The sequence below is a fragment of the Cucurbita pepo genome, chromosome LG08, assembly GCF_002806865.2.
Source record: "Cucurbita pepo subsp. pepo cultivar mu-cu-16 chromosome LG08, ASM280686v2, whole genome shotgun sequence".
Classification (NCBI taxonomy): domain Eukaryota; kingdom Viridiplantae; phylum Streptophyta; class Magnoliopsida; order Cucurbitales; family Cucurbitaceae; genus Cucurbita; species Cucurbita pepo.
The window spans coordinates 1022730-1048958 of record NC_036645.1 but is presented as its reverse complement, the minus strand read 5'-3'; the positions used below and the strand labels follow the sequence as shown (position 1 = coordinate 1048958).

The window sequence follows — 26229 nt, the reverse complement described above, 5'->3', positions numbered from 1 at the left end:
TGCTTTATTAGGACAATCATTTTTCATGTGTTGAAAAACTCTTCATCTGTATCGCTCACAAACTATAGTTAGCTTATATGATACTTATGATACTTCTAAATGAGATGATTTGAAATTGAAGTCATAACGCCTCGTTGATCTTCAAACTCACTCAAATGGCTATTACAAATATTTTTGTTCCTATCTTCGCAATATCATACGTCGTTTACGAGTGCTTGAATGAGCTTCCTTTCAATCCACCTTTTTAGTTCTTAAATGCATGTTTGTGTTTTTTTGTATACAAAATGATTGAAATGAAAAATGTTCATCTACGTACTAAATTGAAACAGTGCATCTAATAAAACACTACAAAAGAACACCAAATAACATGAGAATTTTTGTTCAAATGACTCGAAATATGGGGGTTAGATTCAGCCAAACCATCTCCATGGATACAAAACGTCGTAGTTTGATAGAAGATTTTACAGAGTTTTGCAGCCTTCTTTTCATTTCCTACCGCTCGGGTCGAGCTCATCACATCGAAGCAAACTTGGCCGAGACGCAAACTGATCGACTCGTGATGTCGGGGCGTTTTGCTGTCACGTCGAGACATTATGATCGAGTGAAATAACCCAACCACTCGCTCGAGCGCCAACTAAATTCACCCCATTATGGAGAATAGCCATCCCTGAAAAAATGAATTTTAAAAGAGAACTCATAAAGTTTCTCACTGACTCTCCAACCTAAACAACGGTGAAAGAATTCAATTTGGCAAGCAAGTATATTAAATATAAACCCACTTGCAGAATGGTAGAATCAAAGGGATCAATGCAGTGGTCCAGATTTAGCAAACAGACAAGTATTCCCTCAAAAGCGAAGGAATATCAGTAGCTAGCCATCAATACATTGAAACGTTGTTTTGTCAGCAACAACAAGTTGATGATAGCTGATCCCTATGCATCGGTCGGACCCTTACAACATTTACAAGTAGATATTGTCCTTTTTCGGCTTTCCCTTACGAGCTTCCTCTCAAGGTTTTCAGAACACGTCTACTAGGAAGAGGTTTCTATACCCTTATAAAAAATGTTTCGTTCTCATACTCAACCGATGTGAGATCTCACAATCCACCCCCTTCAGGGTCCAGCGTCCTCGCTGGCACTCGTTCCCTTCTCACATCAATGTGAGACCCCCCAATTCACCCCCTTTAGAGCCCAACATCCTTGCTAGCACACCACTTCGTGTCCACACCCCTTTGGAGCTTAGCCTCCTTGCTAACACATTGCCCGGTGTCTGACTCTGATACCATTTGTAACAGTCCAAGCCCACCGCTAGCAGATATTGTCCTCTTTGGGTTTTCCCCTCAAAGTTTTTAAAACGAATCTACTAAGGAGAGGTTTCCACACCCATATAAAGAATGTTTCGTTCTCCTCCCCAATCGATGTGGGATCTCACATGCAGCCTCACGGAAGAGTGGTCGGGCCAACACTAGGGCAACAAAAAATTAAATGAAATGCAGAAGGTACAAAAAGGAGGCCAGATATTGATAGAAAAAGTGCGTGACAACTATAAAAAGGTAGTGAAGTATGAAACCAGATCGATTCATTAAAGCAGGGCAAGAATTCTCATCATCTGAAGAAGACCTCTAGTTTCTTTCCAACCAAATACTTCACAGAAGAGCAAAAATACCACTTTTCAAGAGAGGATGGACAAATTATGTCTATCGTGTCGCAACGTCGAACCTCAATAGAAAAGGAACATCAACCTTTATAATAAATGATTCAAATCTCCCCACGCCTTCTTATAAAGAACACACCATTGCAAGTGAAGTAAAAGAGCTGAGGCCCCCTGAGTGAAATCAAAGGTATCATTCAAAGGGCAACAAGCCATTAAAAGACCTAGCTTTTTCTAAAGTTGGACTTCCTATAGCTTACAGGAGGAATGAAACAAGAAAAGTAAAACCCTTTAAGACTGATTCTGCTACCATCATTATAGAGAAACCAAGTGTACAGAGGAAACGCTAAGCAAACGATTTATGCAGGTTCGTCGTAGTTATTAGACCCCTCATTGAAATCTAAACCAATGGGGTTAACCTCATATCTACTAATTGTGAATCTGTGATCCAATTCCACAGTGATTGTGGTTTCAGAGGGGGTAAAACACCACCATAACCACTTAGAGGACCTTGACCCCCCCACCCCACCCCCCAAGAGATCTTGACACTGACTTCCAACTAACTAAATGGGACCAACCCCTTTTACCACAACCTTCCATCAAAAAAAAAAAAAAAGAAACTCTGTTAACCCTCTCGAGTTTTCTATTTAATATCAGTCAGAATTTCGAAACAGAATAGAAAGTACAGAAGAATTGTGTGCATGGACTTGATTAAAGTATTTTACCCTTCCCAAGAAAAAAGGGTCCTTTCCTGAGATACTCTTGTAGGGTGAGATTCGAATCTCTGACCTTTTGGTCGATGACAACGGTTTGTTTGGAACTTTTTCAACCCAAAGTTCTACAATTATGATCTAAGAGGCATTTCAAGATATATGAAGGCAAAAGAAGGTCATTCCACATCAACCCAATAACATGATAAGTGGCTTTTTAGCTAATAGCAATTTTTTTTTTTTTTTTTTTTTTTTTTTTTAAAAAACACCTTTTGTTTGAGAATGAACAAATATAAAAGAGACCATTAAGCATTTGATTCGAGAAACCTACTGCAGAGTGCAGACCAACTAGAGAACATATGATGGCTATACGACGTGAATATTAATCCACCACCCTCCTATCAAGTAGTACAGCCACAAGCAAAATATGTTTAATATCAGTCTTTTGCCGTATATAGGGTACCTACCCAGGTTCAGTTTTTTTTTTTCGGACTCAATGGGTTGAAGTTAATTCATATACAAGAAAGTACAATGAGCAGATTTAATTCGTAAGTACGGTGGACTGCTTTTAAACAGACCGCAAGTAGTGATCAGAGTATGTTACCTCTATCCCATGGACAGCGTCTAGACAAGATCCAAACACAGCAAGTTCTTGGAGAAAGTTTCAATGGGGTCAAAACTTGTGGCACCCATTGCACATGCAACGTTATCCACTTAACCTATCAAAAGCATTAGCTACAATCAAATGGAAATTATATGAATTCTAGTTAAAGTAAGAATTTATAATCCCTATACAACAACCTACTATTCTGCCTATGAGATCTCACATCGGTTGGAGAGGAGAACAAACCATTCTTTATAAGAGTGTAGAAACCTCTCCCTAGCAGACGTGCTTTAAAAACTTTGGGGGGAAGCTCGAAAGGAAAAGCCCAATGATAACAATATCTGCTAGCGGTGAGCTTGGGCTTAGGCTGCGAAAGCTAATAGAAAAACTTTAACATTGTGTTATCTAAATCATAAGAGCTAGATGCGAAATTGACGGACCAAATCTCCCTTCAAAAGCCAATAGAAACAGCCATGTCAAGTCCTTTTTATGTCATTCATCATTCTGACATGATAAACAGAAAAGGGGGAAATGGAATAGCACAAGAAATGGTTTCAGATTGTCCCAACTGTCTTGGAGTGTCCAGTCCTCAAATCAAGCCTAGGTTAGTAGTTACAGAGAAATCAGTAAAAATTCTTCAACGTTGGACTTCTTTTCAAATAAATACATAGGAAGATAACACCTGCTCGCCATTTCACATTGGCAACAGATAAAGTATCAAGGTCACATGAATCACAGATGAATATCCATTATAGAAGCCTTTGTGTTTTTCGTCCTCGAAGAAACTCCATGGCTACAGTATTGAAAATCCTGCCGAATTCTGAAACCTTACATTGTACCATGGGGTCGATGTAGGGGGCAGATGGTAAGTTTCATCCCCTCAAATAATGACCTTGGAGTTTCAACTACTCTGTTCGAGGTGACTGAGCCGTACTACACACCTAAGTGTGCTTGCAAATGAAATATGATGGCACCTTAAGTTTTAGCATATTCACTGCCAAGCATCAAGATTTAGTAAAAAGCCATGATCTTTTTTAATAACTGCGAATATGTTCCTTTGGCGTCTAAGAACTCATCAGACTGCTGTTAACATCAAATGGAAAGTGAATTGCCCGTCCTCCTCTCTCAACAACAAGGGACATTTTTTATCTTGACAGTGCTTGAAACAATTCATATCGGAAAACATCAAGATATCAGTACCAATATGGCCAATCCCCGATGTCCAAGCTTTTCATAAAATGTTCTTGTTCACATATTTTCTTCAATCTCCACAATTTCCTCAGCATTCACATAAAGATCGAGTAAAGATTTAAATATGGGCGTTAATAAGACTGCAAGTATAAGAGTCAGGAGTACAACCATTCACCTTCATTGAGAGAAACATCTCCCTTGCTTCATCATGCCTACCTGACTTGCACAATGACTTAATAAAAGCACCATAAGTATAATTGTCGGGCTGTATACCCAACCTTAACATTGAATCAAAAAGCTTCTCAGCTTTATGAACTTTATTCATTCGAAAGTAGCTTTGGATAAGAGCATTGAAGGAAAAAGTATCGGGTTGTATACCGTGAAGTTGCATTTTTCTCAAGAGTTGAGTAGATCTAGCAACATTTCCAATCGCACAAAAGGAGTGTATCAATATATTATACGTGATAGCATTTGGAGTGACATCCCACTCGACCATTTCATTGAAACAACCAAAAGCATCTTCGTACTTGTGTGCTTGACAGAGGCCATCAATTACTGAATTAAAAGTGAAGATATCGGGTCTAAAACGACATTCTAATAGCATTTCAAGAAATTCCTGAGCTTTGTCCATACCTCCATTTCTGCAATACCCACTAATAAGTGTATTAAAAGTTACAATATTTGGAGAAATGCCTTTAGACTGCAGATCCCTAAAGATTTCTGCTGCTCTGTCCATTAATTTGCCTTTGCAAAGGCAATCAATGACCATATTATATGAATAGTTGTTCGAAACAAGACCATCCTTTATTATTCGATCCATATATTTGTTTCCAATCTCCGTTTTCCCCGCCTTGTACAGAGCTTCAATAAGCGCAAGATATGTACTGAACCCTGGCTTGACACCTCTCTGCGTACAATTATCGAATATATCACAAGCTTCTTTCAGGTCTAGCTTATTTAATACACATGCCATAGTGACATTAAAGGTTGAATTATCCGGAACATAACCTTTCTTCCCCATTTTACTCAAAAACATAACAGCCTCACTGGCCATAGAATTATTTGAAAGGCAGTAAAGAATATTGTCACAGACCAATTGAGACACGCTTGGCTTCTTCTCAACAAATTCCAATAAATATTCAAAAGCTTTATCCGGAGCACAACAACGAAATACTCCATGAACCAGGGATCTCATAGTTGCTGCATTTGGAACCACATTCCTCTCCTTCATTGTCTGTAAAACTCCAAAGGCTTCATCGGCCCTCATGGCATTGAAAAATCCATCAATCAAGATCGTATACGTGAACACATTCGGAAAATATCCCAAGCCCTCCATTTGTTTCATCAAACGAAGTGCCTCATCCACCACCCCAAGCCTACAAACACCATGGATGAGAATGTTGTAAGTGAACCTATCAGGAACGCAGTTATGAGACGACATTTGCTGAAATTTTAAATAAGCCAAGTCCAGAGAATTGGACTTGATCAATGCATCAATTACAGCATTGTACAGTCTGGTGGTGGGATTGAGTCCCAGAAACGAAATTTGCCCAAATACTTCCACACAGTATTTTGCCAAACCCAATCTACCCCAACTTCCAAGTAATATACAAAGCAATTCCTGTGTCACTTTAAGACCAGACTCTTTAATTTGCTGAAGCAGATCAACTGACAATAACACCGGACGATCAGGACCTTCTCGATAAAGGTTGCGGCCAAGAACCCCTCGAATCGATTGTTTCTCTGCAAGTGAAGGGTCGATATTCGAAACCCAGATATAAAATCTTATAGCATTTAATGGGTTTTCTTGATTTTGCAAAATACTAACAACAAATTGAGGATCCAAAACGAGCCTCTTCGCCTTAAACTCGTGGTTTAGCAATAGAAACCAGTCCTTGCTCAATAGAATCCTAGAAATATACGAATGATCAATTGGTTTAAGATTCAAACTATGTTCACGAGTGGGGTGCCGAATCAAGCTGGTATTCTCTAATTGACTAGTTAGTGGGTAAGGATTACCTCTTGAAGGCGCTTCAGTGTTGTTCAAGGGGTTGTGTTTTGAAGTTCTGTGGACTGTGTTCGAAGGGTTTTGTCTCCGATACTCGTTAATCGTGGAGTAAGCTTGTTGAGGACGATTTCTTAGAACAGGCGTCGCCCTGAGACCCGAAGAATGAAGCCCTTTCATGGCCTTCTGGAGACTGAGCCGAGGCGCGCTCGTCACTTCGTTTTTATATATATATCGAACGGAACGAACTCTAAAACGGGATGGCTGGTTTTTACTCCAGAAGCAACATTTACCTAATCCGTACTCCGTAGCTGATAAAATGTCAAGTTGAACTGAAAAAAAAAAAAAAAAAAAAAAAAAAAAAAAAAAAAAAAAAAAAAAAAAAAAAAAAAAANAAAACTAAAAATTATTTGTAAATTTTAAAAATAATAAAAATACTTTTTAATAATTTGTTTCAAAAATAATATTTCAAAATAGTTTCAAAAATATCTTTTATATCTTTCAAAATTATTTTTAAAATATTTATAAGTTTTAAAAGTTTTGTTAATATCATTAATTTTTTTAAAAAATTCAAAAATACTATCGTATTTCAAAAATATTATTAAATTTATGTGTGTTAATGTTATTTTAAAATTCTAATTGTATAGATACTTTTAAATTTTTTAAAAAATAGATCGAGGTATTAATAAAAATTTGTAAAGTTGAATATTATTTTTGAAATAAAATAATAATAAATTTTCATTCAAAACTTTTAAAATTTTAATGAATTTTTTAGATAGAAATATAAAATTTAAGAATATTTTTATTAATTTAGCAAAAAAAATCAAATTAAATTTTTCTGTAAGATACCGTTTTGTCTCTCTCTAAACCCTCCAATGTTCTCTCTCCGCAATCAACGACAAAATAATAATAATAATAATAATAAAAGGGTTGAAAACATATGAATAAAACAACGTTGGCTAAAGACAATTTGAAGTGACTCAAACAAATCTCAGTAGCAGTGAATCTGTATTAGAATAACGAAGTATTTGTATACTCTGTTTCTGACCTGTAAAATACAATACATACTCAAAGTATCTACAGAAGCAGCGGCGGCGGCGGCGGCGGCGGCTCATCCCAGTGGGGCTCCCACGCTTCCTTACAGCTTGCTGATGTTAACAGGCCCCATCTCCTTCGCCTTCGCTCTCAGCAGATTCTTTTGAATCTTCCCTGTTGCTGTTTTTGGCAGCTCCCCAAACACCACAGATTTCGGGACCCAGTAAGCTGGCATCCTCGCCTTGCAAAACTTCATGATGTCCTCACCCATTTCCCGCTCCTTATCCTTATCTATCTTCACCTTCAATGCCACAAAAGCGCAAGGGGATTCTCCCCACCGTTCGTCTGCTCTAGCTACAACAGACGCCTCCAGCACCGCCGGGTGCTGGTACAGCGTGTTCTCTATCTCCACACTGCTGATGTTCTCGCCTCCAGAAATGATGATGTCCTTTGATCTGTCTTTCACTTCTATGTAACCATCTGGATGTTTCACGCCGAGATCGCCTGAGTGGAACCACCCATTTGCAAAGGCCTCTTCGTTTGCTTTCGGGTTCTTTAAGTAGCCTTTCATAACAGCGTTCCCACGCATTACGATCTCTCCGACAGTTTTTCCATCACAAGGAACTGGCTGCATTGTTTGAGTGTTGACAACGTCTAACCCCTCCAATGCTATGTATCGTACGCCTTGACGAGCGTTCATTCGCGCTTGGGCTTCGGGAGGCAATTGGTCCCACTCTGGTTTCCATGCGCATACTGTGGAGGGACCATAGGTTTCGGATAGGCCATAGGTGTGAGTGACGCGGAAGCCCTTCTGCGACATTGCGTATAATACAGAAGGAGGTGGAGCAGCGCCTGCGGTCATTGCATGGACGACATGGGGAAGGGGGAGGATAGTGTCTTCTTTAGGGGCATTGACAATAGTGTTAAGAACCACAGGTGCTGCACAAAAGTGTGTTACTTTATATTTGGCTATGGCTGAATAAACTGCCTTGGCTGTGACCTGTAACAACAACCAAAAGGAAAAAGCTGCTAGCTATCAAGAAGAATCATAACATGACAGCATTTAGAAAGCCACAAAAATATGAACAATAGTGTTTTTGAGCATTTGAAAAGTTGTTCGATGATGAACCGTAAAAATTACGAGCAGCCTCAAAGAGGAGTTTCGAAAGAATGAATGAAAAAAACCTTCTTAATGTTTCCATTTTAGTTCAATCTATTGTCATTAGGATTTAGCATACTAGGAACTATTCGATAAACGTAAAATGGTTCGAAAAGATTTCTTGTTAATACCTGTCGGAGGCATATACTCGTCCCACAGAAAGCAGCTAGTGCCCATGTGTAACACCAACCATTGCAATGGAACATTGGCAGGGTCCAAAGATAAATAGCTCCATCATTCATCCCCCACGCTAAGCCTACACTCAAAGACATGACATATGCCCCTCGGTGGCTCAAAACCACCCCTTTAGGACTTGAAGTTGTGCCAGACGTATAGCCAAGAGCAATGCTCTGCCACTCATCTTCTGGTGGTTTCCAAGCATACTCAGGATTGCCCGTTTCCAAGAATTTCTCGTATTCAATGGCCCCTTTCGATAAAGCATATTTCAGTGCCTCGGGATCACAGCTTTCATCACCAATTACAATTAGAAGTGGTGGCTTGTACTGCCCACGGCCTTTTTCAGCTAGGATATTCAAAGCTTCTTCTGCTAAGGGAAAAAACTCTTGATCCACCATAACAACTGCAGATGATGAGTGACCGAGAAGAAATGAAATTGTTTGTGCATTTAAACGAATATTGACACAATTTAGAACAGCTCCAGCCATGGGAACTCCAAAATGAGCTTCATAGATAGCCGGTATGTTTGGAGCAATTATTGCCACCTAAAAAAACAATCAATTTTCTTTCAGATAACATCAACAAATTCCCAAGACAACATATCGAAGAGATGTTAAAATAATGAATTTCCAAGATAACGTATTAGACAGATTAAAGAACCCCCGGAATTCCGATCAGGAACTATTAAAGTAACGTAATCGACTTTGCTCTTAAAGCAGCGAGGCATAATTGGAATCCTATAGAACACGCGTGAAACGCAATCGACTCTTCGTAGTATCGTAATCCTATAGAATATAATGAGATGAATTTCTGAAATAATCAACAAGAACACTGCCATTTCGAAGAACAATAGCCTGAAAAAAGCTTCAGTGATCATATATTATGAACCAACAAAAACTAGAAGATCCCAACCCCAAGCTTTATTGAGTGCGATTAACGCTTACAGCTTCTGGTTTTCCAAATCATAAAGTAAGCAAGCCTGGCAAGGCTAAAACTCGACCAATAAACACTTCATCACTATATGCCATAAACGTATCACTCTTTAGAATCTATTCCGATAATTCTCCTGATCGAGTTGAGTTTTAAGACCAAAAAGGAAACCACACAAAAACCGATTAATCCAGCAATTACTTTCCACTCACCGAGTCCAACGATTCAACAACCACCACTACCGCTAAATCCAGACAGACGAATTACACTCACAGACAGTTAACAAGATTTTAAAATGAAAAAAAAAAAAAAAAAAAAAAAAAAAAAAAAAAAAAAAAAAAANGAGTGAAAGTAATGAGAAGAACCGTATCTCCGGCGCCGATGGAGCGGTTCGAAAGAGCAGAAGCCAAACGGCGACAGCGTTGGTAAGTCTGAAGCCAGTTGTAGCGGCGAGATCCATGGACAACCGATAATCTGGAAGGATGAACCAAGGCGGCTCTCTCCAGAAACCACAGCGGCGTTAAGGCGGTATAGTTGGCGTCGTTCTTCGGCAGATCGTCGATATCTCTGGCTCTAGCCATAACTCAGAAACAGAGTTCTCTCTCTCTCTCTCTGTATCTGTTTCTCTCCCTATAGATAAATGGCAGACGGAACCATGGGGATAGAAAAGCGGTGGATGAGAGGTATTTATAGCTCCAAAAGCCTATAGAGAGAGAAAGTCATCGGACGGCTGGAGAAGATACGTGAATTTTGACTCTGTGATTGATCGGATTTTTCCTTTTCTGTCCATTTCGCCGGTCTGTCTATTGCCTACGCGCCCAATTCAGTGAATCATTATAAGTTTATAATAAAAAATACAGTCTTAGAGCCCAAAACATATACATTATAACTTATGTTCAAGGTGGACAATATCATACCATTGTAGGGAGTATGTTTATCTAACATGGTATCAGAGTCATGTCCTAAACTTAGGAGGGAGGTGATGGATGATGAAAGTCAAAGGAAAATCCAAAACAAAGCTACACGAGTTTATGCTCAAAGTGGACAATATCATACCACACCCGTCTATGTTAATTTAACACTTTTTTCAATTAAAACAGTATTTAATATATTTATATAACTAATTTACAGATGGGATATTTCTATAAACCATTTGTGAAATATGTATATATTAAAATTATTAAATTGTTGTTAATATTGCAATTAATTAAATTTTAATTGAAAATATTTTAAAAAAATCAAAATAACTTTTTGAGTGTATTTTTCTTTTTGTAGCTATTTTTCCTTGGATAAAAATTGACGTGTTTATTGTTATTTGGGAAATGACAAAATGTTATGGAAAAGGAAAACAAATTTTAAATGATAATTTCCATATAAATTAATTTTCTTGAATTTTGAAAATATAAATCGATTTAATATATATTGTAATGGGTTAACTATGGTTAATGAGTTTGATTTGGTACGGGTCGAAATATTACTTCAACTCAATTTAATTTTAAATCCAAATAATTAATTTGATTCAATCCGACTATAAAAATATTTTAGTTGGGTGCAGTCGAATTATTGGAATTTTTATGGTTAATATACTAAAATTACATTTTAAATATTTAATAAGATGTTTTTATCATAATTTAATCAAATCCATGATTTGAATTCATAAATTATTTATTTATTTAAACTAAAAAAATTAATTTTATTTCAATTAATTTTTCTTATTCCTAAAATTTTTGAAATTGGCTTCTCCACCTTGAACGGTCACAATTTCTCATACCTTTTTTATATAAACATAATATTATTTTAAATATAATATTTCGGCCACCTAAAAATGGCTCCAACAAAAAAAACAGCTCTGATATTTTTTTTTTCGAATCTAGTTAGATTGAATTTATTAAGAATAAAAAAAATTAATTCGATTATTTGGTTTAAATTTTTAACAAAGATAATCAAATTAACTGGTTTTTTAATTATTAGGAATATTTGAAATTAAGTTAATTTAATTTTAAAATAGGATTAGAATATTGATATTAAATTTTATAAAAGTTTCAAAATTAATAATAATAGTTTGAGTGTAATCACTTAATATTATTAAAGTAATATTGGACCATTCTTAAAAATAAAAATAAAAAATTAGAAAAGTTAAAATGACAAATAAGTGAATAACATATTAAATAATCAATATTTCAACTTAACCGAAAAACCCTTTTCTTGAGGGCACGTATAGTTTGAACCTTATCATATAATTACGAATAATGGTTGATAATTTTTTTTTAATAATGTTCAATAATTATAAGAGTGTTCGATAACTCGACCAATTCGAACTACTAAATCTAAATCATAAAATTGGGTTGAGTGATAATTTTTTCAAATTTAGATTGAATTAACTTTTTAGAAAATAGAAAAATTGGGTCGATTTACCAGTTACAGTTTTTTATCCGCCCAGAACATCCAGACCAACTCAAAAACAGTCTCCAATCTAAACAATCTCCACGTCTTTTTAAGATTATCATGAAAATTAAAAATATTATGAAGAACTATTAATATAATAATAATAATAATAATAATATCTTATATTATAGATAAGTATAACAAAAAAAAAAGAAAAAAGAATCGAACCGGATTATGAACTCTATTCAAGTTGCTTAAATTACTAATTAGAAATTTTGGGTTCGGTTCCAAAAGTTTATTGAATCCAACTTAATACATGTACAGATAAAAAAATGATTTATTTAATAGGGAGAAAAAAAAAATTTGATATTTGAGAAGAAATTATTTTTAAAATAAAAAAAATGCACCAAATAAATAATTAATGAGAGAATGAGATACCAAACCCACCTACATTCACACGACACCTCCAAAGCCCAAAACCAAACACGTGCTTTTATTTTTACACGTGCGAGCCATCCATGTTCCGTATGCCATGGACCCACAGAATAGTCCCTCACCAAATTACCATATTTTAAAAATATATTTTAAAAGTTCAAGAATATTTTTGAAACATTTTATTATTTAGTAATTAAAATTAAAGTAATTAAAATTAAAGTAATTAAATCAAAATAAATATTTTCCATTAGTAAAGAAAAAGAAAAAAGAAAACTTGGCGCCGTAATAGTTCGGCCTGCACTGCCACAAAATTATAATTCTAAAAAAGAGGAGAGAGAAAGAGGGAGGAAGAGAGAGAGAGAGGGAGGGAGGGAGGGAGAGAGAGAGTTGGGAAGCTTCACACTGCTTCTTCCGTCGTCTACAGCTGTTTCTAGGGTTTTGTATCGATCCCTCTCCCCGTCCAAGTATTTTCTTCTCTCCTCCTCGTCTGAACCGAATTTCCCCTTTCCCTATTCAATTCCCTCCAATTTGATACTCCGACTCAAGCTTTTACAATGGGCGGGCTGGATAGGTCACAGACCAGCTCCAATTCCATGCAGGTCAGCTTTCATATACTTAACTCATTAACTTTACTTCGGCCTATGGCTATTCAACTTCAATTTTCTCGTTTTGGAGCTTGAGCTTGATCTTTCAGTATTTTAGTTTGGATGTTAGTTTATTGCTTCTGCTATTCTGCGTCGTGGAAGAATTTCATTTAATATGAACTAGAAATTTTTACTACGATTTAATTTGGGGTTTTTCTTTTCAGTGCTATAGCTTTTTGTGTGCGGTTTGGATTGTTTTTGTGTGGGGAGATATGTTGGCACTTTCCAAAGTTTGTATTTTGCTTAATCAGAGTTTTGAGTAGCGTAATTAATCTTCGTTGGTTGAATTGTGTATGCTATTTGTGGTAGTGAAGATGGGAGAGTGTTATAGTTGATGAATGCTTAGTTACCTTTTGTTTTCTTTTTCTTGGAGCATTTTTCCGTTGGAGGCATCAAGGGATATTCGTTTACGCCACAAACATTGGTTCCTGAAATTTCTCTTTAGAGATACTCCTTTGGCAATAATGCGACAAATGTAGATGGCAATTGGGTTATTGTGATGCCAACATTTTCAATTTTAACCTTGTTAATATGTCGAGACAAATGACACTCTACCTTTACTCTTCTCTTGCATTGCCCTTTTTTGCTCAACTCAGCTCTTCTTTCTTGGCTTAAGTTTTGTTGTTCTTCTTTAGATTTGCATTGTTTAGCTTTAGTGGCCTGATACAACTTCACCGATCATTGCCTTGTTGTTCCTTTTTTTTTTTTTTTTTTTTTTTTAATAAAATACTGGGTGTCATATTTGATGACCCAGTATCAGGAGTCCATTCCCCCATGATATGAGTGTCATATTCCACATAAATTTTTAATTTTTCTTTTCATTATGAGGTGAAGAATGAGAGCCTAGGGTTTTAACTTGGGAAAGGAGCAAGTTGAGCCGTAATGGATATTTTGTTGTTTGGTTTGAAGATGATTGGGAAAATCAATGATCATTGAGTTCACACAAGTCTTCATCATTGAAATCACTTGGATCTTTATGAAAATGTGTTGGTTGGATTCTTATGGAAGAGAGAAAAGGAAACGAGAAAGAAAAAAAAGGATGGAGAGAGATGTTGGATTGATTGAATAATAATAATAATAATAATAATAATAAGAAGAAGAAGAAGAAGAAGAAGAAGATTATTTTATATTTTTTTTCCTGCATGTTTTTTCTTCTTGTTTTCTTTTGTTTGTTTTAATCCTTACAAACTAGTTTATGCATAGTATGGAGTATAATTTGAGTTCAAGAAGATTCATTGTCCATAGTATACAGCATTTGGCTTCTTGGTGGGGTTCAGCCCATAGACTTCTTTTGTATTTATAGCCTCTCCTTGAATACTAGAAATTGGTTCTTTCTACCTCACCCTTAGGTTGTATGCTTTTATGGCCTTTATACAATCCTCTCTGCTTCTTATAAAAAAACGTATGGATGTATATTTCAATTTGAAATGCGATATGGCCTTTTGGCGCATATATTCTAATGGTGTACATGCATTGTTGTTTTTTTTGTTCCTTTCAGTATTGTTGAGGTCTTATTGTCTAAGATGTCTGACTGTCGGGCACCTGATAAACAATTAAATAATAATTAATTAAAAAATTTGAAAACATTTTTTCAGCGTGTTAAGGTTTACCGGTTGAATGATGATGGCAAGTGGGATGACCAAGGAACAGGCCATGTCACTGTGGACTATATGGAGGTTTGTCTGACTTCTTGATCTGATTGATGTTTCTAAAACAATGAAGGGATTATACAGCTGCACTACATTTTCTCATAAAATTTGTAGTCATCAAAGAATCTTTCATTTGGCTTATTTAGTTTGTAACTTATATGTTATTATGATAGAGATCAGAGGAGTTGGGGTTGTTTGTCATTGATGAAGAAGACAACGAGACTTTACTTCTACATCGTATCAGCTCAGATGATATCTATCGGAAGCAAGAAGGTACTTCTCAATTTTTCCTTGAGTCAAGCTTGTTAGGCACAATATAAACCAATATTTAAATAATTTTGGTCATGGTTTGGAGGTTGTGGGCTATTGTCCCTTCCCCTGTTAGGAATATTATGTTTCTTCTTCATAAAGAAAAGAAAAATAAGAAGCAGACTAACATCAAGAATCCAAGGGGCTATAGAGTTGAATGTAGAATACAAATTTTGAATAAATGTTTGAACTGCAGATACTATTATTTCATGGAGAGATCCAGAATATTCAACAGAGCTAGCACTTAGTTTTCAAGAGGCCACAGGATGCTCTTTCATTTGGTGATAACTAGCCTTCCCATTTTACTTTCTTTATATATATTTTTTTTTGCTTGAAGTTTGATTCTAATATGCTCCTTATTCAGGGATAATATCAGTAGCGTTCAAAGGAATCTCCAGTTTAGTACTCTTAGCAGTAAGTGTGTATAACCTTCATATGTAGCCTTTAGTTCTTGAAACTACTCATTAGTTCATCTGCACATTGTAAAATCCCTACCATTTTACTTGATGGATATGTTAAGATCTTTTAAGTCACATTTATGTCATTCTCTTTGTATTAGAATTTTATATCTTCAAGGCCCTGAGATTTTTAAAGCTCCAGTAAGATTCAAACAGTTAGAATCACCACAGTCTACATAATAGTCTCTAAGTTTTCTGAACTTGGATGTTATTTTTTGGGTTCTTCTACTTCTGTCTCTATGATGTCTGTTATGATGCTCTCTACCCTTCTCTACCTTCCAACCCTCACCTGTCAACCCCACTCATAATGGCTCCAAAACCTTGCTCACATAACTCACCGTTGCAGCATCTTGGAATTACTTCAAAAGAACAATCTCCATCGATCACAAGACATTCTCCATTGTTTTTGATGGACTATAGTGGAGTCAGGTTAAGATAAATGAGACTAGTTGATTTTCTTCCTTTAAAGTTCAGTCATATGGAACTCCCTTCTCTAGCTCTTATCCTCCCTCAAAACTTTGTTCGGCGAACCTTTCTTCTACAAGTTTCTCGAAGAACAAAGAGTTGAAGACTGTCATTTGGTTAAAAAACAATTGAGGAAGAAGAATGGCTTCTGTGTCGAATTCTCTAACTGAGCTACCAAAAACGCTATTAACGATATCTGTCTGCATGTACCATTGGTTAAAACTTGAATATTTTTTTATTCCTAGTTTTCTTCTTTTGTATTTTTGCAAATGTGCTTAATGTTGTATAGTTTGTTGGGAAATAATGTACAAAATATATTTCTTCTTCTATATGAGCATGAGGAATGATGATCTGACTTCTTTGTTGGTATTTGCAGATGAGACATTTCATAGTGTGACTAGTGAGCTAAGGGAGCTTCCTAATGTCGAGCTATCTACACTTCCGCTAATACTTAAGGTGTTGGCATATGTTTCGATTGCCTTTCTTTCTTTCCCATATCTCTTCTTTATTGCAGTGCATGCATTGTGGTTGAGGGTTATATATGTTTTGAACTAGAAACGAAACCTTTCCTTGGGGATTCTAAATATTGTAAATAAAAACAACCATTTAGATGTATTGTCATATTACAGTTCAATAACTAATGTTTACAATCCTTTAGTTTAACATATCAATACTTGTTTTGTAGACTGTGGTTGAGAGTGGAATTGCAGATCAAATGAGGTTGACAGAACTCTTATTGAATGATGTAAGAGCTTGAACTTTGTGGATTTGGTACTTTTGGCTGTTAGTTCATGTCATTTTGAAGAGCAGCATGTTGGCGGTAAGAAAGCTGCCTGGTCTAGGTGTGGTGTTTGGTAGATTCTGAAAGATCTTTTTGATAAGTTTCTCTATAATTTCTTAATAGGATTGAGTGGAAGTCTGTAGTTTTGGTTTACTTATCTCTGGAATTGTACTCCAAAATGTTTGGTTTTTACTCCCTTCTTTAATTGCTTCTGATTGGAAAGCCTATTTTTTTTTTTTAAATAAAATTCTTAGTGAAGTGTATTGTAAATCAAAATCACATAGCTGCATCTGTTGTTGGGATTAAGTCTTTGTGATTTTTCATAACCTATGTTAATGAGTTGCATGTTTGGATGCCTAATTATTTTGATAGGCTTGCGACTGATAACCAGTAACAGTTCTTGAAATTCCCTTTGACCATACTCACTATAAAATTTTTCCCGTGAGGCCACCCTTATTTAGCAGAAGGAATTAATATGAGATTTGTGAAAATAGAATTTCTTATCCTCCTTAGCCCTACACCGTTCTTTCTTTTTGTTGGGTCGATGAATTTTTTTTTTGGGTTTCAAGTTACTAGATTAGTTTCTGATTAGTATTGTGAAATTTGTCTATCTAAAAACTTATTGTCATAATGCAGCGAGATTTTTTCAGAAAGCTGATGAACCTTTTCCGAATCTGTGAAGATTTGGAAAATTCCGATGGTCTTCACATGATATTTAAAATAATTAGAGGAATTGGTCAGTACTTTTTCCTTCTCTTTGTTACCATGGACTCATGTGGTGCTGGTACTGATAAAATTTATTTTGTTTTCTTCCTACTTTTTAGTTTTACTCAACAGTCCGCAAATCTTCGAGAAAATATTCCACGACGATCTTATTATGGATATTATCGGTTCTCTTGAGTGTAAGTTCTGTGTTTAAAACAATCTTGAATGAATTTGCATAGTTCAAGTTGGTCTGTTGTGGTCTATAATGTATTTGGATATGTCATGGTTGTCATTTAATTAACCACCCTTGTTCAGTAGTTTTGTATGCTTCCTGATCTTCAGATCATTCTGCCCCTTTTTGTTGTAAATGATTTATTATGATATTTTCTGGTGGTATCTTAATATCTTCATGTTTATAATTTTTCATATGTCCTTTGATTTTGTTTACATAGGATTGGCTGAGTTTCTAATGAAACTTAGTTTCTTGAGGTTTTTCTATGCAAAACCTTTTGTTTTATTTTACTTTTTTCTTTCCAATGTCAAATATTTTATTGGTGTTTTTGGGCGACTAAGCTTGTGGTGGATTTTGCTTCACTTGCTCAGTCTTGTTTGGAATGGGGCACTGTTTTTCAAGTTATATATCTATCTTCGAAATGATTTTTTTTGGTCTGTCATCAAATACTCGGAGAATAAGAACTTTTGGCTGTGCTCTGATTTTTTAGAACATTCCTATTAATTTGTTTTGTATGTGTTCTTTCTACTTTTTATATTCATTGTTGCTCTATTTTATCACGTTCAGTTTTAGGTAGACCTTGTGGTACCAGGCAATTTCTCTTAAGCTTTTCTTAGTTATCCTATCATGAGGATCCCACTCATTATAATGTGGTTTCGATTTATTCATGTACCCTTCCTTTACTTGGGTGTTACATGTCCATCAGCTTCTGGTTGGTTCGTCCTTAAACCACATCTTACTGAGAGAGGCACCACTCCGATACCATTTGTAATGACCCATGCTTAGGATTCAGATCAAGATTTGGAATTCAGATTTGGCACCTAATGGCCCCGTCATTCCCTTGCCTCCCTTGTGACATAGTTGCATTACCTACATTCCTTGCTTCTTAAGAGTGAAAACTATCCCCACAGACCAACATGAGTCCTTCCAGCATGCTTTGTTCTCACTTACATGTATCCTAGGAAAATTCTTTGGAGGTCACCCAACATAGAATTGTTTCAAGTAAAGCACGCTTAACCATGAAGTTCGATTAAGTCATTGAAAGGGAAGATGCACCTGGTTGGTATAGGTAGTGACTTAAATTCTTTTAAGCCTTTCTTAACTATCCCATCCTCAGGATCCCTCTCATTCAAATGTGGTCTCAGTTCATTCATTTACCCCTCCTTTACTCGGGTGTCACATGCCCACCGGCTTCTGCATTGGTTCGTCCCCGGACTACATCTTACTAAGAGAGGTATTGCTCTACCATTTGTAACGACCCATGTCCAGGATTCATATCAAGATTTGGAATCCGGATTTGGTACCTGATGGCCTCAACATTCTTTTGCATCCCCTGTGGTATGGTCACGTTACCTATGTTCCTTGCTTTTTAAGAGTGAAGACTATTTCCACATACGAATACAAGTCCTTCTAGTATGCTTTTTGCTTACTCACATGCATCCCAGAAAAATTCTTGGGAGGTCACCAAACATAGAATTGCTTCAAGTAAAGCATGCTCAACCATAGAGTTCGTATGATTGAGCCACCGAAAAGGAAGGTGCACTTTGTTGATATAGGTAGTGATGTTCAATTCTTTTAAGTCTTCCTTAGCTATCCTATTCTCAGGATCCCTCACATTTGGATGTGGTCTTGGTTCATTCATGTTTCCCTCCTTTACTCTCGGATGTTACATTTTCTCTTCATTTGCCACTGAAAAGTGAGTTTTCATTCACAAATAGAATTTTTGCAGTTCCCTTCTTTAACTTATAACCGGAGACTTCTATCCCAATATCTTTCACTCACTTAAAAGAAGCTTATACCTCCCTTTAAACCCAACTCTTTCTTCCTCTAAGATTCACTAAGATTGCCGTCATCTTGACACTAGATTTCTACAGGAGTATCCTAATTTTTTCTTAAAATGAAACCTTCCTTTCACTTTCCCAGCCCGCCAAAGAGGTAAGGAGATTTTGAAGCAAAAAATATTGTAACCTCATATTCTCAAACTTAGAAACAAGGACCCAATTAGAGAAGAGGATACGAAGGAAAAATTAGTAGTAATTCCAGGGGTTAAAGACCATAATAGCATCAAACTCGTCCAACAACTCTTTCTGAAATTGGAGTATCAAGTAGTTTTCATTATTTTCTCGCATCTTAATGTGGAGATCACTGAAGACATTAGAGACCATTTCGTATTTTAGCCATCGTTATTGTGGTAGTTGATATGGATTTAGTTATTGGTCTACTGCTATTCATATACACCTTGGAACATTTGGTTCTCTACTTTGGGACTCCTTGCCTGAAAAATATTGCTGTTATTGCTATGAATAGCTATTTGCAGACTGTCCTGTGCTGTTTTTGTTATCTTGCTCTTGGTAGATCTGCGACTCTGTTGTTATGTCTAACAGTGGAGTCCATGCAATTTTTGAATGAGAAATAAATGATCGTTACATTTGTTCAGCCCGTTGGTCTCATTCTAACTGATAAAATTTAGTCAAGATAATGTTAAGACATTCCTTCAGTACAATTTTGTAAGCCAACATTGGTGGACTTTTCATGTTATCTAACAATGAAATAACTGTTTCTCCAAAAAAAAAAAAAAAAAAANGTCATTTACTAATATTTGATCAATTTTTTATAATGTATGATGCAGACGATCCCGAGGTTCCACATACTCAACAATTTCGTAATTTCTTGAAAGAGCATGTTGTATTTAAGGAGGTAAATATTACCTACGTGTTATTTTCGTTTAGTGAGGAACATCTGGAGGGGTGCATGACACAATTTGGAACTCAGTTCTCAAACTTACCTTCATCTATTTGCAATCAAATCTTGTAGGCTATTCGCATTAAGAGCCCCGCAGTTCTGTCAAAAATACACCAGACATATAGAGTTGGTTATTTAAAGGTAAAGTCATTGACGTCTGAACTTTATCTTTGCCTGCCTCTTTTGTCATTGAATGCTTACCCATCTATTTCAGGATGTTGTTTTGGCACGAATGTTGGATGACTCCATGGTTGCTAATCTGAATTCCATAATTCATGCCAACAATGTGCTTGTAAGATTTAGAATGTTGACCAAGCTTAATTGACCTTTATACTGTCGTTCTCTGAAGGTGGTCTTCTGTTGCAGGTTGTTACTTCTTTGAAGGACGACAGTACCTTTATTCAGGAATTGTTTGCTAGGTTGAGATCACCCTCCACACCTGACGACTCAAAAAAGGACTTGGTGAGTATTGGTTACATTAAGTATATATGCACTTTTTTGTAGCTGTATGATTATATATCCCATTCTGCGTTGATGTTTCGATGGATTCTCTGGCTTGGATTTGTAATATGTTATTCATTCTTGATACTGCATACTGTGAAATCTTCTCCACAATGGATTCCCTCTCCTTCCTCATAGTTCCCTAATTCATGAACTTGGTTTTTATCTCCTTCGAAGAAGAGTTTTGATATTTCATTACTGCTTCAGGTTTATTTTCTGCACGAGTTTTGTAGCGTAAGCAAAAGCCTCCAAATGGCAATGCAGCTTCGGTTGTTCAGGTAAATAATTGAATTTTAATGTGAAAGTATATGTTACCTATTGGTTTCATTGAACTTACTTAAGTAGAGATGTATAGATGGACTAAACATGTTTTGGCCCAAATGAGGCCTGCCACAGGCATACTCCATCCATTTGACACCGTTCCAATCATGATTGATTTTTAAACTCCTATATTAGAAGTTTATTGACTATTTTATCTTTAACTCCAATTTCTACAGGGACCTTATGAATGAAGGTATCTTTGACATCATTACGGATGTCTTGCAGAGTCCAGACAAAAAGCTTGTCTTAACAGGGTGAGTACTGGAATGACATAATTTAACCTTCCTATTGTCTGCATTTAGTTCTTAGTCCACCATTATTTTTCTTGTTCCCCCATTAAAAATATTGGTTTATGAATGCAGGACAGATATCCTCATTCTTTTCTTGAATCAGGATCCAAATCTTTTGCGTACTCATGTTGCTCAACAGGAAGGATTTCCACTGTTTGGACTTCTGGTATGCACAATCAATTTTTTTCTTCTCACTTTAGTGTGTGTAGACAAAATTTAAGAGAACTCAAAATATGAGAGCAATCTCGATTGGAAATTTAGTTGCTGACATTAGTTGTCAAAGTAGTGGGAAACATTAGTTGTCAAAGATATTCTTTATCAAGAGTTCCACTCGTTTAACTCTGGATAAAAAAACAGGGTATCAAGAGTTTTATTTTTCTTATGGAAAGAATTTTCCTTTAACTTGGTGAAGATTCTGAATCAAGTTTGTGTCTTTGCTGCTCTTGAAGTTCTTTAATCATCTGTTTATCAAGGATTGGAGTTTTCTGCTTCATTGGAAATCTTGATTTAGTCAATATAATCTTTTAGTTTAAGTGTATACAGGTTGTGTGATTAAGCATGAATGGTGATATTGCTTTCCTATAGATCAAATAATTTTTTCCATGAAGCACGAACACTCTATTTTAGGCCGAGTATCCATATCGGACATTTGTTAGACACGGATATGTCCTGACACGCTCTGGACACATTACGACATGCCAAATTACATATTCATTATTTATTAATTCTCTTTTAGTTTTAGACACACATTAGACATGCCACAGATATGCTTTGGGTGACATGCACTGCCAGTTTCAATTAATTAAGCTTGTCGCTGCTATTACAACTTGTTTAATTGCAGATTAAAGGTATGGTAACAGATTTTGGGGACAACATGCACTGCCAGTTTCTTGAAATTCTTCGCAATCTATTGGATACCTATGCATTACCTGGAATCCAGGTGCCTTTTTAACTTTTTCTCCCAGTAAAATCTATGCAATTGTATTTCAACACTAGTATAGTTGACTTATGTTTAGAAAGTCCCGTCATTGTTCTTATCAGTTTTCAATACTGCAAGGAAGTATCAGGGCATCTCGATACAAATGTTTGTTGCTGCTTTATGATATCTTGCCTTTTAAACTTCTTCAGTTTTTTTTTTCTTTTAATCATAACAGATATATTATGCCTGCATTTTGAGTCGCAACACATTTGAGTTTATTTACGCAGGTGTAACATTTTGATTGCTGATTTCTATTTTCTTATATTTCTGCTGAAATCTTGGAAAAACTTGTCAGTAAAACTTTCATGTAAGAAGCGATTATTATTTTCTTGTTTCCTCTCTCTTTTTCTTTTTTCTTTTGCAATTGCTTCAATCGTATTCTCTCTCATTCGTCATGAAATATGCTACTGTTCTTATTTGCAGAGAGATACAATTGTTGAGATTTTCTATGAGAAGCATTTGGGCCAATTAATAGACATCATAACAGCATCATGTCCTACAGAAGGTTTGCAATCAGGCAAGAACATTGAAGACGCCGATGGAAGACTGGGAGATACGAATGGCGTGAAGCCTGAGATTCTGTCGAATATATGCGAATTACTTTGCTTTTGTGTGCTTCAACACCCTTATAGAATAAAGTAATTTTTGTGCCCTATTCATGTGCAAGTACCGGAATTGAATTTCCTCTACCATCTATTGATATGTATTTTTAAGACAATATGGCTTATCTTCTTATTCTTGTATTGCAGGTCTAATTTTCTCCAAAATAATAAGATAGAAAAAGTGGTGTTGTTAACACAACGGAAGGAAAAGTACTTGGTTGTTGCTGCAGTTCGATTTATTCGTACTGTTCTTTCGCGCCATGTAAGTGTAGATGTGTAATTATGAAACCAATAGAATTGCTAATGCCCTGTGTTCAGTAACTATTTTGGTTTTTTGTTTTTTATTTTTGAAAATAAAGCTTATAAACACTTCGCTTGTTGTTTTTTCTAGTAATTCTTGTAGTTGTTTCTTAAACTTCTAGTATAGTTCTTTTGGTATTGTCCTCTTTTTCCCCCACCTCTCTTCCAGTGGGCAGTTCATTACTATTTACCATGGACAATCTATCTAAATCTTTTACTCTTGGTTAATTTACAGGATGAACATCTGATAAATTATTTTGTCAAGAATAACACTCTCAAACCTATCATAGATGTATTTGTTGCTAATGGAAGTCGGTATAATCTGCTAAATTCTGCTGTTTTAGAACTTCTCGAGTATATAAAGAAGGTACATGCCCGCCCTCCTTCATCTCTCTTTTTCTGGAATTCAGTTGTCTTTTTAAGGGCCAAATATTTAAGCCAGTATATCATGCAGGAAAATTTGAAGTTATTGGTTATACATATAATTGATTCCTTCTGGAATCAGTTGTCCCGATTTGAAAATTTGTCTTCCATTCAAGCTTTAAAAGTTAAATATGATCAGGTAAATTACTATCCTGCTTGAGTGGCACCATCTTCAATTTATTTCAAATTCTTTTTTTCCCCGCCTGATATCTTTGCTTGCAGTGCCTTGAAAATTGTGAAATGAAAGGCACTTTGAACACATCAGATCCTCGAAAAAGAAATGACGAGCGTGCTCCTGAGAAAGAAGAGGACGACTATTTTAATGGGGACAGGTTCACAATTTTCTTGATCTCACAGACATTTATAACATGTCTATCAGGATCGTTGTTATTAATGTATCTCGTTTCAGTGATGAAGAGGATACTGCATCTGCATCTGTTGCTCGAAAACAGAACGAACAATCTCAACCTGGTTTATCCAATGGTGTTACCACAAATTGCCCACCAGTAAGGTATTGTCATTCTATCTCATTTTGAAGAAAGAACACAAAAAAGACTTTTATGTGATACTACCTCAAGCACTTTTGGAAGAGGCCCAAAGAAATAGCTTTTTAAGCACTTTAAGTTCTATTCTCTACACTTACAGCAATTCTATCTTTTCAGTCTTAGGTCAGGTGGTCTAGTTGATTACGAGGACGATGAAGACGATGAAGACTACAGACCACCCCAGAGAAAACAACCCGACACTTCAGACAAAGACATTGAAATAATGGAAGTCCTCTGGCATAAGCGGAAGTTGGCTCCTCAAGAGGAACCTGAGATAGTTAAGAAGCAACGGCTGGTTAGGAAGCACAAGCCAAAAGATGGTGTACTTGCTTCCTTGTGTACCACACTGAGTCAGGCCGTCTTACCTGGTAAGAAGACAACAAACGCTACCGAGACTAGTTCGTGCACGCCTTATGAGAACAAAAGCTCAGTCAAAGAAAGTCATGAGACAAATCCTGCTATTCCTAGCGGCTCTTCTGATGGCAGTAGCAGCAATTCTGATGAGGAAAATCGCAGGGAAAACAAATCTACAGCTTCTAAAGGTTACTCCAACAGTAGTGTCTTGCATGTTACTTCAGAAAACCAACAATTGGGCGGGGACGACTATCCATTGATACCAACAAAATCATCGCCCGAAATGACTGTGAACGGATCGATAAGTTAGTATTAGCATCATTCCTCTATCTGGTGCCTGCCAAATTATTATGATCTTCGACTCATGGATGCACTTGGTGGTGGGACTACTTGGTTCTGAGATTACACGAAAATCGGTCAACACGCTCCCTGAATGAAAGTGAATCAATGGAATGGGAATATAATTGGTTTCAAAGCTTTCGGGTTCAGTCGAAGATGAGGACGTCTTACTGTATAGTGCGACTGAGCGGTACTCGCTCAATTTTACCTCTAGCATGTTTACTCTGTAAAACATTTGGCCATATTAATTTTGCTGGCTAGCATTGTCACCCTCGCTTCTCCATCTCTATTTACTCTCCTTGTCACTCTCCCTACTCCACTCCCTCCCTTGGGGCATAAAATAGCTTCTTATAATTTAGTATGATTCAGATTTTGAACTCTTTTAGAAAAAGGGCATAAAATTTTGCCCCATATCATTCTCTCTTTTAGTTTAGGGGATTTAGTTCTTAAAGCTAGCTATGAATATACACATATGGTCGTTTGTTCTCATTTATCTCAACTGTAAATTAAAGTTTAGATGAGATAACTGGTTAATTCTGCTTATGATTGAAGTTGCTTGTTCTCATTTTATTGAACTTTGTAAATGAGCTGAACAGATAAAGGGTAACGAACGAGATCAGAATGTTACAGCGAGGCTAGCAAATGTTCGTGTTCAATATCTTGGTTTCTCAACAGAAAGTTCATGTCCTCGTGGATTTTAGGTAAGCCCGTCTTGCTAAATATTTCGACGCCATAGATGATTGGCCATATTCTGTGTCCTTAGATCTTCCGCTGGTAAAACATTACACTATTTGTGCTTCAATGAGTGCCATGAGAGTTTTGCGAAGTCTAATACTATGACAGGTATGAACTTTTAAAGTGAAATTAATTGTTCGCATATAGATACTTTTGTGTGTAGCGTTGTTTTTGTGATTTTAGAACCATTAATGATCGGTGCATCTGGAGACTCATTTTTAGCTCTTTTAAAAGTATTTTTAGAATGCAAGTTTTTTTCTTGTATTACAAGACAGGGTGATGATTGAAGAAGACGGACAACGACGACAAATAAATATTATTACTAACGACACAATCATGAGTAGAAGAGGGATAAAAAAAGCGTGTTCACGAGTTATAGTGGTTCAGTCGAACGTTGATCTACACCTAAGATTTGTATGCATTTTTCTTGATAAAAATTGATCATTACACTCTATCATGTATACCATAAAATGAAAATTGTTGTTACCTTGACTTTAAGATGCCGATTGTTTCATTTAAGAGTAATATTCATCTCGGGCCAACTCAGATTGTTACTCGTTTGACTTTGTATAGG

General features: G+C 36.1%; 3 protein-coding genes and 1 long non-coding RNA gene across 7 annotated transcripts; 1 reads left to right on the top strand and 3 right to left on the bottom strand.

The window, feature by feature from the left end:
* Positions 1–288: 288 nt before the first annotated feature.
* Positions 289–3249, bottom strand: LOC111799970. Its single transcript, XR_002815943.1, has 2 exons — positions 2965–3249; positions 289–667 (listed from the first exon to the last, which is right to left on the bottom strand). It is a non-coding gene; the product is annotated as an uncharacterized LOC111799970 (long non-coding RNA).
* A 228-nt stretch (positions 3250–3477) lies between these two features.
* LOC111799969 (putative pentatricopeptide repeat-containing protein At3g16890, mitochondrial) lies at positions 3478–6402 on the bottom strand. Its single transcript, XM_023683517.1, has one exon. The coding sequence runs from the start codon at positions 6338–6340 to the stop codon at positions 4274–4276; it is 2067 nt and encodes a 688-aa protein (XP_023539285.1). The 5' UTR covers positions 6341–6402; the 3' UTR covers positions 3478–4273.
* Positions 6403–7086: 684 nt separating this feature from the next.
* Positions 7087–10204, bottom strand: LOC111799968 (acetate/butyrate--CoA ligase AAE7, peroxisomal-like). Its single transcript, XM_023683516.1, has 3 exons — positions 9827–10204; positions 8486–9076; positions 7087–8195 (listed from the first exon to the last, which is right to left on the bottom strand). The coding sequence occupies exons 1-3, from the start codon at positions 10040–10042 to the stop codon at positions 7299–7301; spliced, it is 1704 nt and encodes a 567-aa protein (XP_023539284.1). The 5' UTR covers positions 10043–10204; the 3' UTR covers positions 7087–7298.
* Positions 10205–12622: 2418 nt separating this feature from the next.
* On the top strand, positions 12623–25409 carry LOC111799966 (serine/threonine-protein phosphatase 4 regulatory subunit 3-like). Of its 4 annotated transcripts, XM_023683510.1 has the most exons (24): positions 12625–12880; positions 14521–14601; positions 14748–14847; positions 15080–15164; positions 15248–15297; positions 16183–16262; positions 16492–16551; positions 17224–17323; positions 17412–17489; positions 20154–20221; positions 20339–20407; positions 20481–20558; positions 20633–20728; positions 20975–21045; positions 21265–21342; positions 21451–21544; positions 22220–22318; positions 22781–22995; positions 23107–23221; positions 23495–23626; positions 23714–23821; positions 23905–24014; positions 24092–24193; positions 24345–25409. In XM_023683510.1, the coding sequence occupies exons 1-24, from the start codon at positions 12836–12838 to the stop codon at positions 24889–24891; spliced, it is 2661 nt and encodes an 886-aa protein (XP_023539278.1). In that variant the 5' UTR covers positions 12625–12835; the 3' UTR covers positions 24892–25409. The 4 variants fall into 4 exon arrangements, 3 of the variants coding, with proteins under 3 accessions (XP_023539280.1, XP_023539278.1, XP_023539279.1); XR_002815942.1 differs by lacking the exons at positions 23107–23221; positions 23495–23626; positions 23714–23821; ... (1 more) ...; positions 24092–24193; positions 24345–25409 and adding an exon at positions 22585–22664 and having other exon boundaries at positions 12623–12880; positions 22781–22869; XM_023683511.1 differs by lacking the exons at positions 12625–12880; positions 14521–14601; positions 14748–14847; ... (1 more) ...; positions 15248–15297; positions 16183–16262 and having other exon boundaries at positions 16512–16626.
* The last annotated feature ends 820 nt before the right edge of the window (positions 25410–26229 follow it).

Bases quoted from the DNA above. Each gene is read 5' to 3' on its own strand.
- LOC111799969 (XM_023683517.1), bottom strand. From the start codon at position 6,340: ATGAAAGGGCTTCATTCTTCGGGTCTCAGGGCGACGCCTGTTCTAAGA.
- LOC111799968 (XM_023683516.1), bottom strand. From the start codon at position 10,042: ATGGCTAGAGCCAGAGATATCGACGATCTGCCGAAGAACGACGCCAAC. The intron at 9,077-9,826 runs GTTCTTCTCATT...TTGTTTTTTTAG, and splicing joins CCATCGGCGCCGGAGATACG to GTGGCAATAATTGCTCCAAA. The intron at 8,196-8,485 runs GTATTAACAAGA...TTGTTGTTACAG, and splicing joins CGAGTATATGCCTCCGACAG to GTCACAGCCAAGGCAGTTTA.
- LOC111799966 (XM_023683510.1), top strand. From the start codon at position 12,836: ATGGGCGGGCTGGATAGGTCACAGACCAGCTCCAATTCCATGCAG. The intron at 20,559-20,632 runs GTAAGATTTAGA...CTTCTGTTGCAG, and splicing joins TTCATGCCAACAATGTGCTT to GTTGTTACTTCTTTGAAGGA. The intron at 24,194-24,344 runs GTATTGTCATTC...CTATCTTTTCAG, and splicing joins ACAAATTGCCCACCAGTAAG to TCTTAGGTCAGGTGGTCTAG.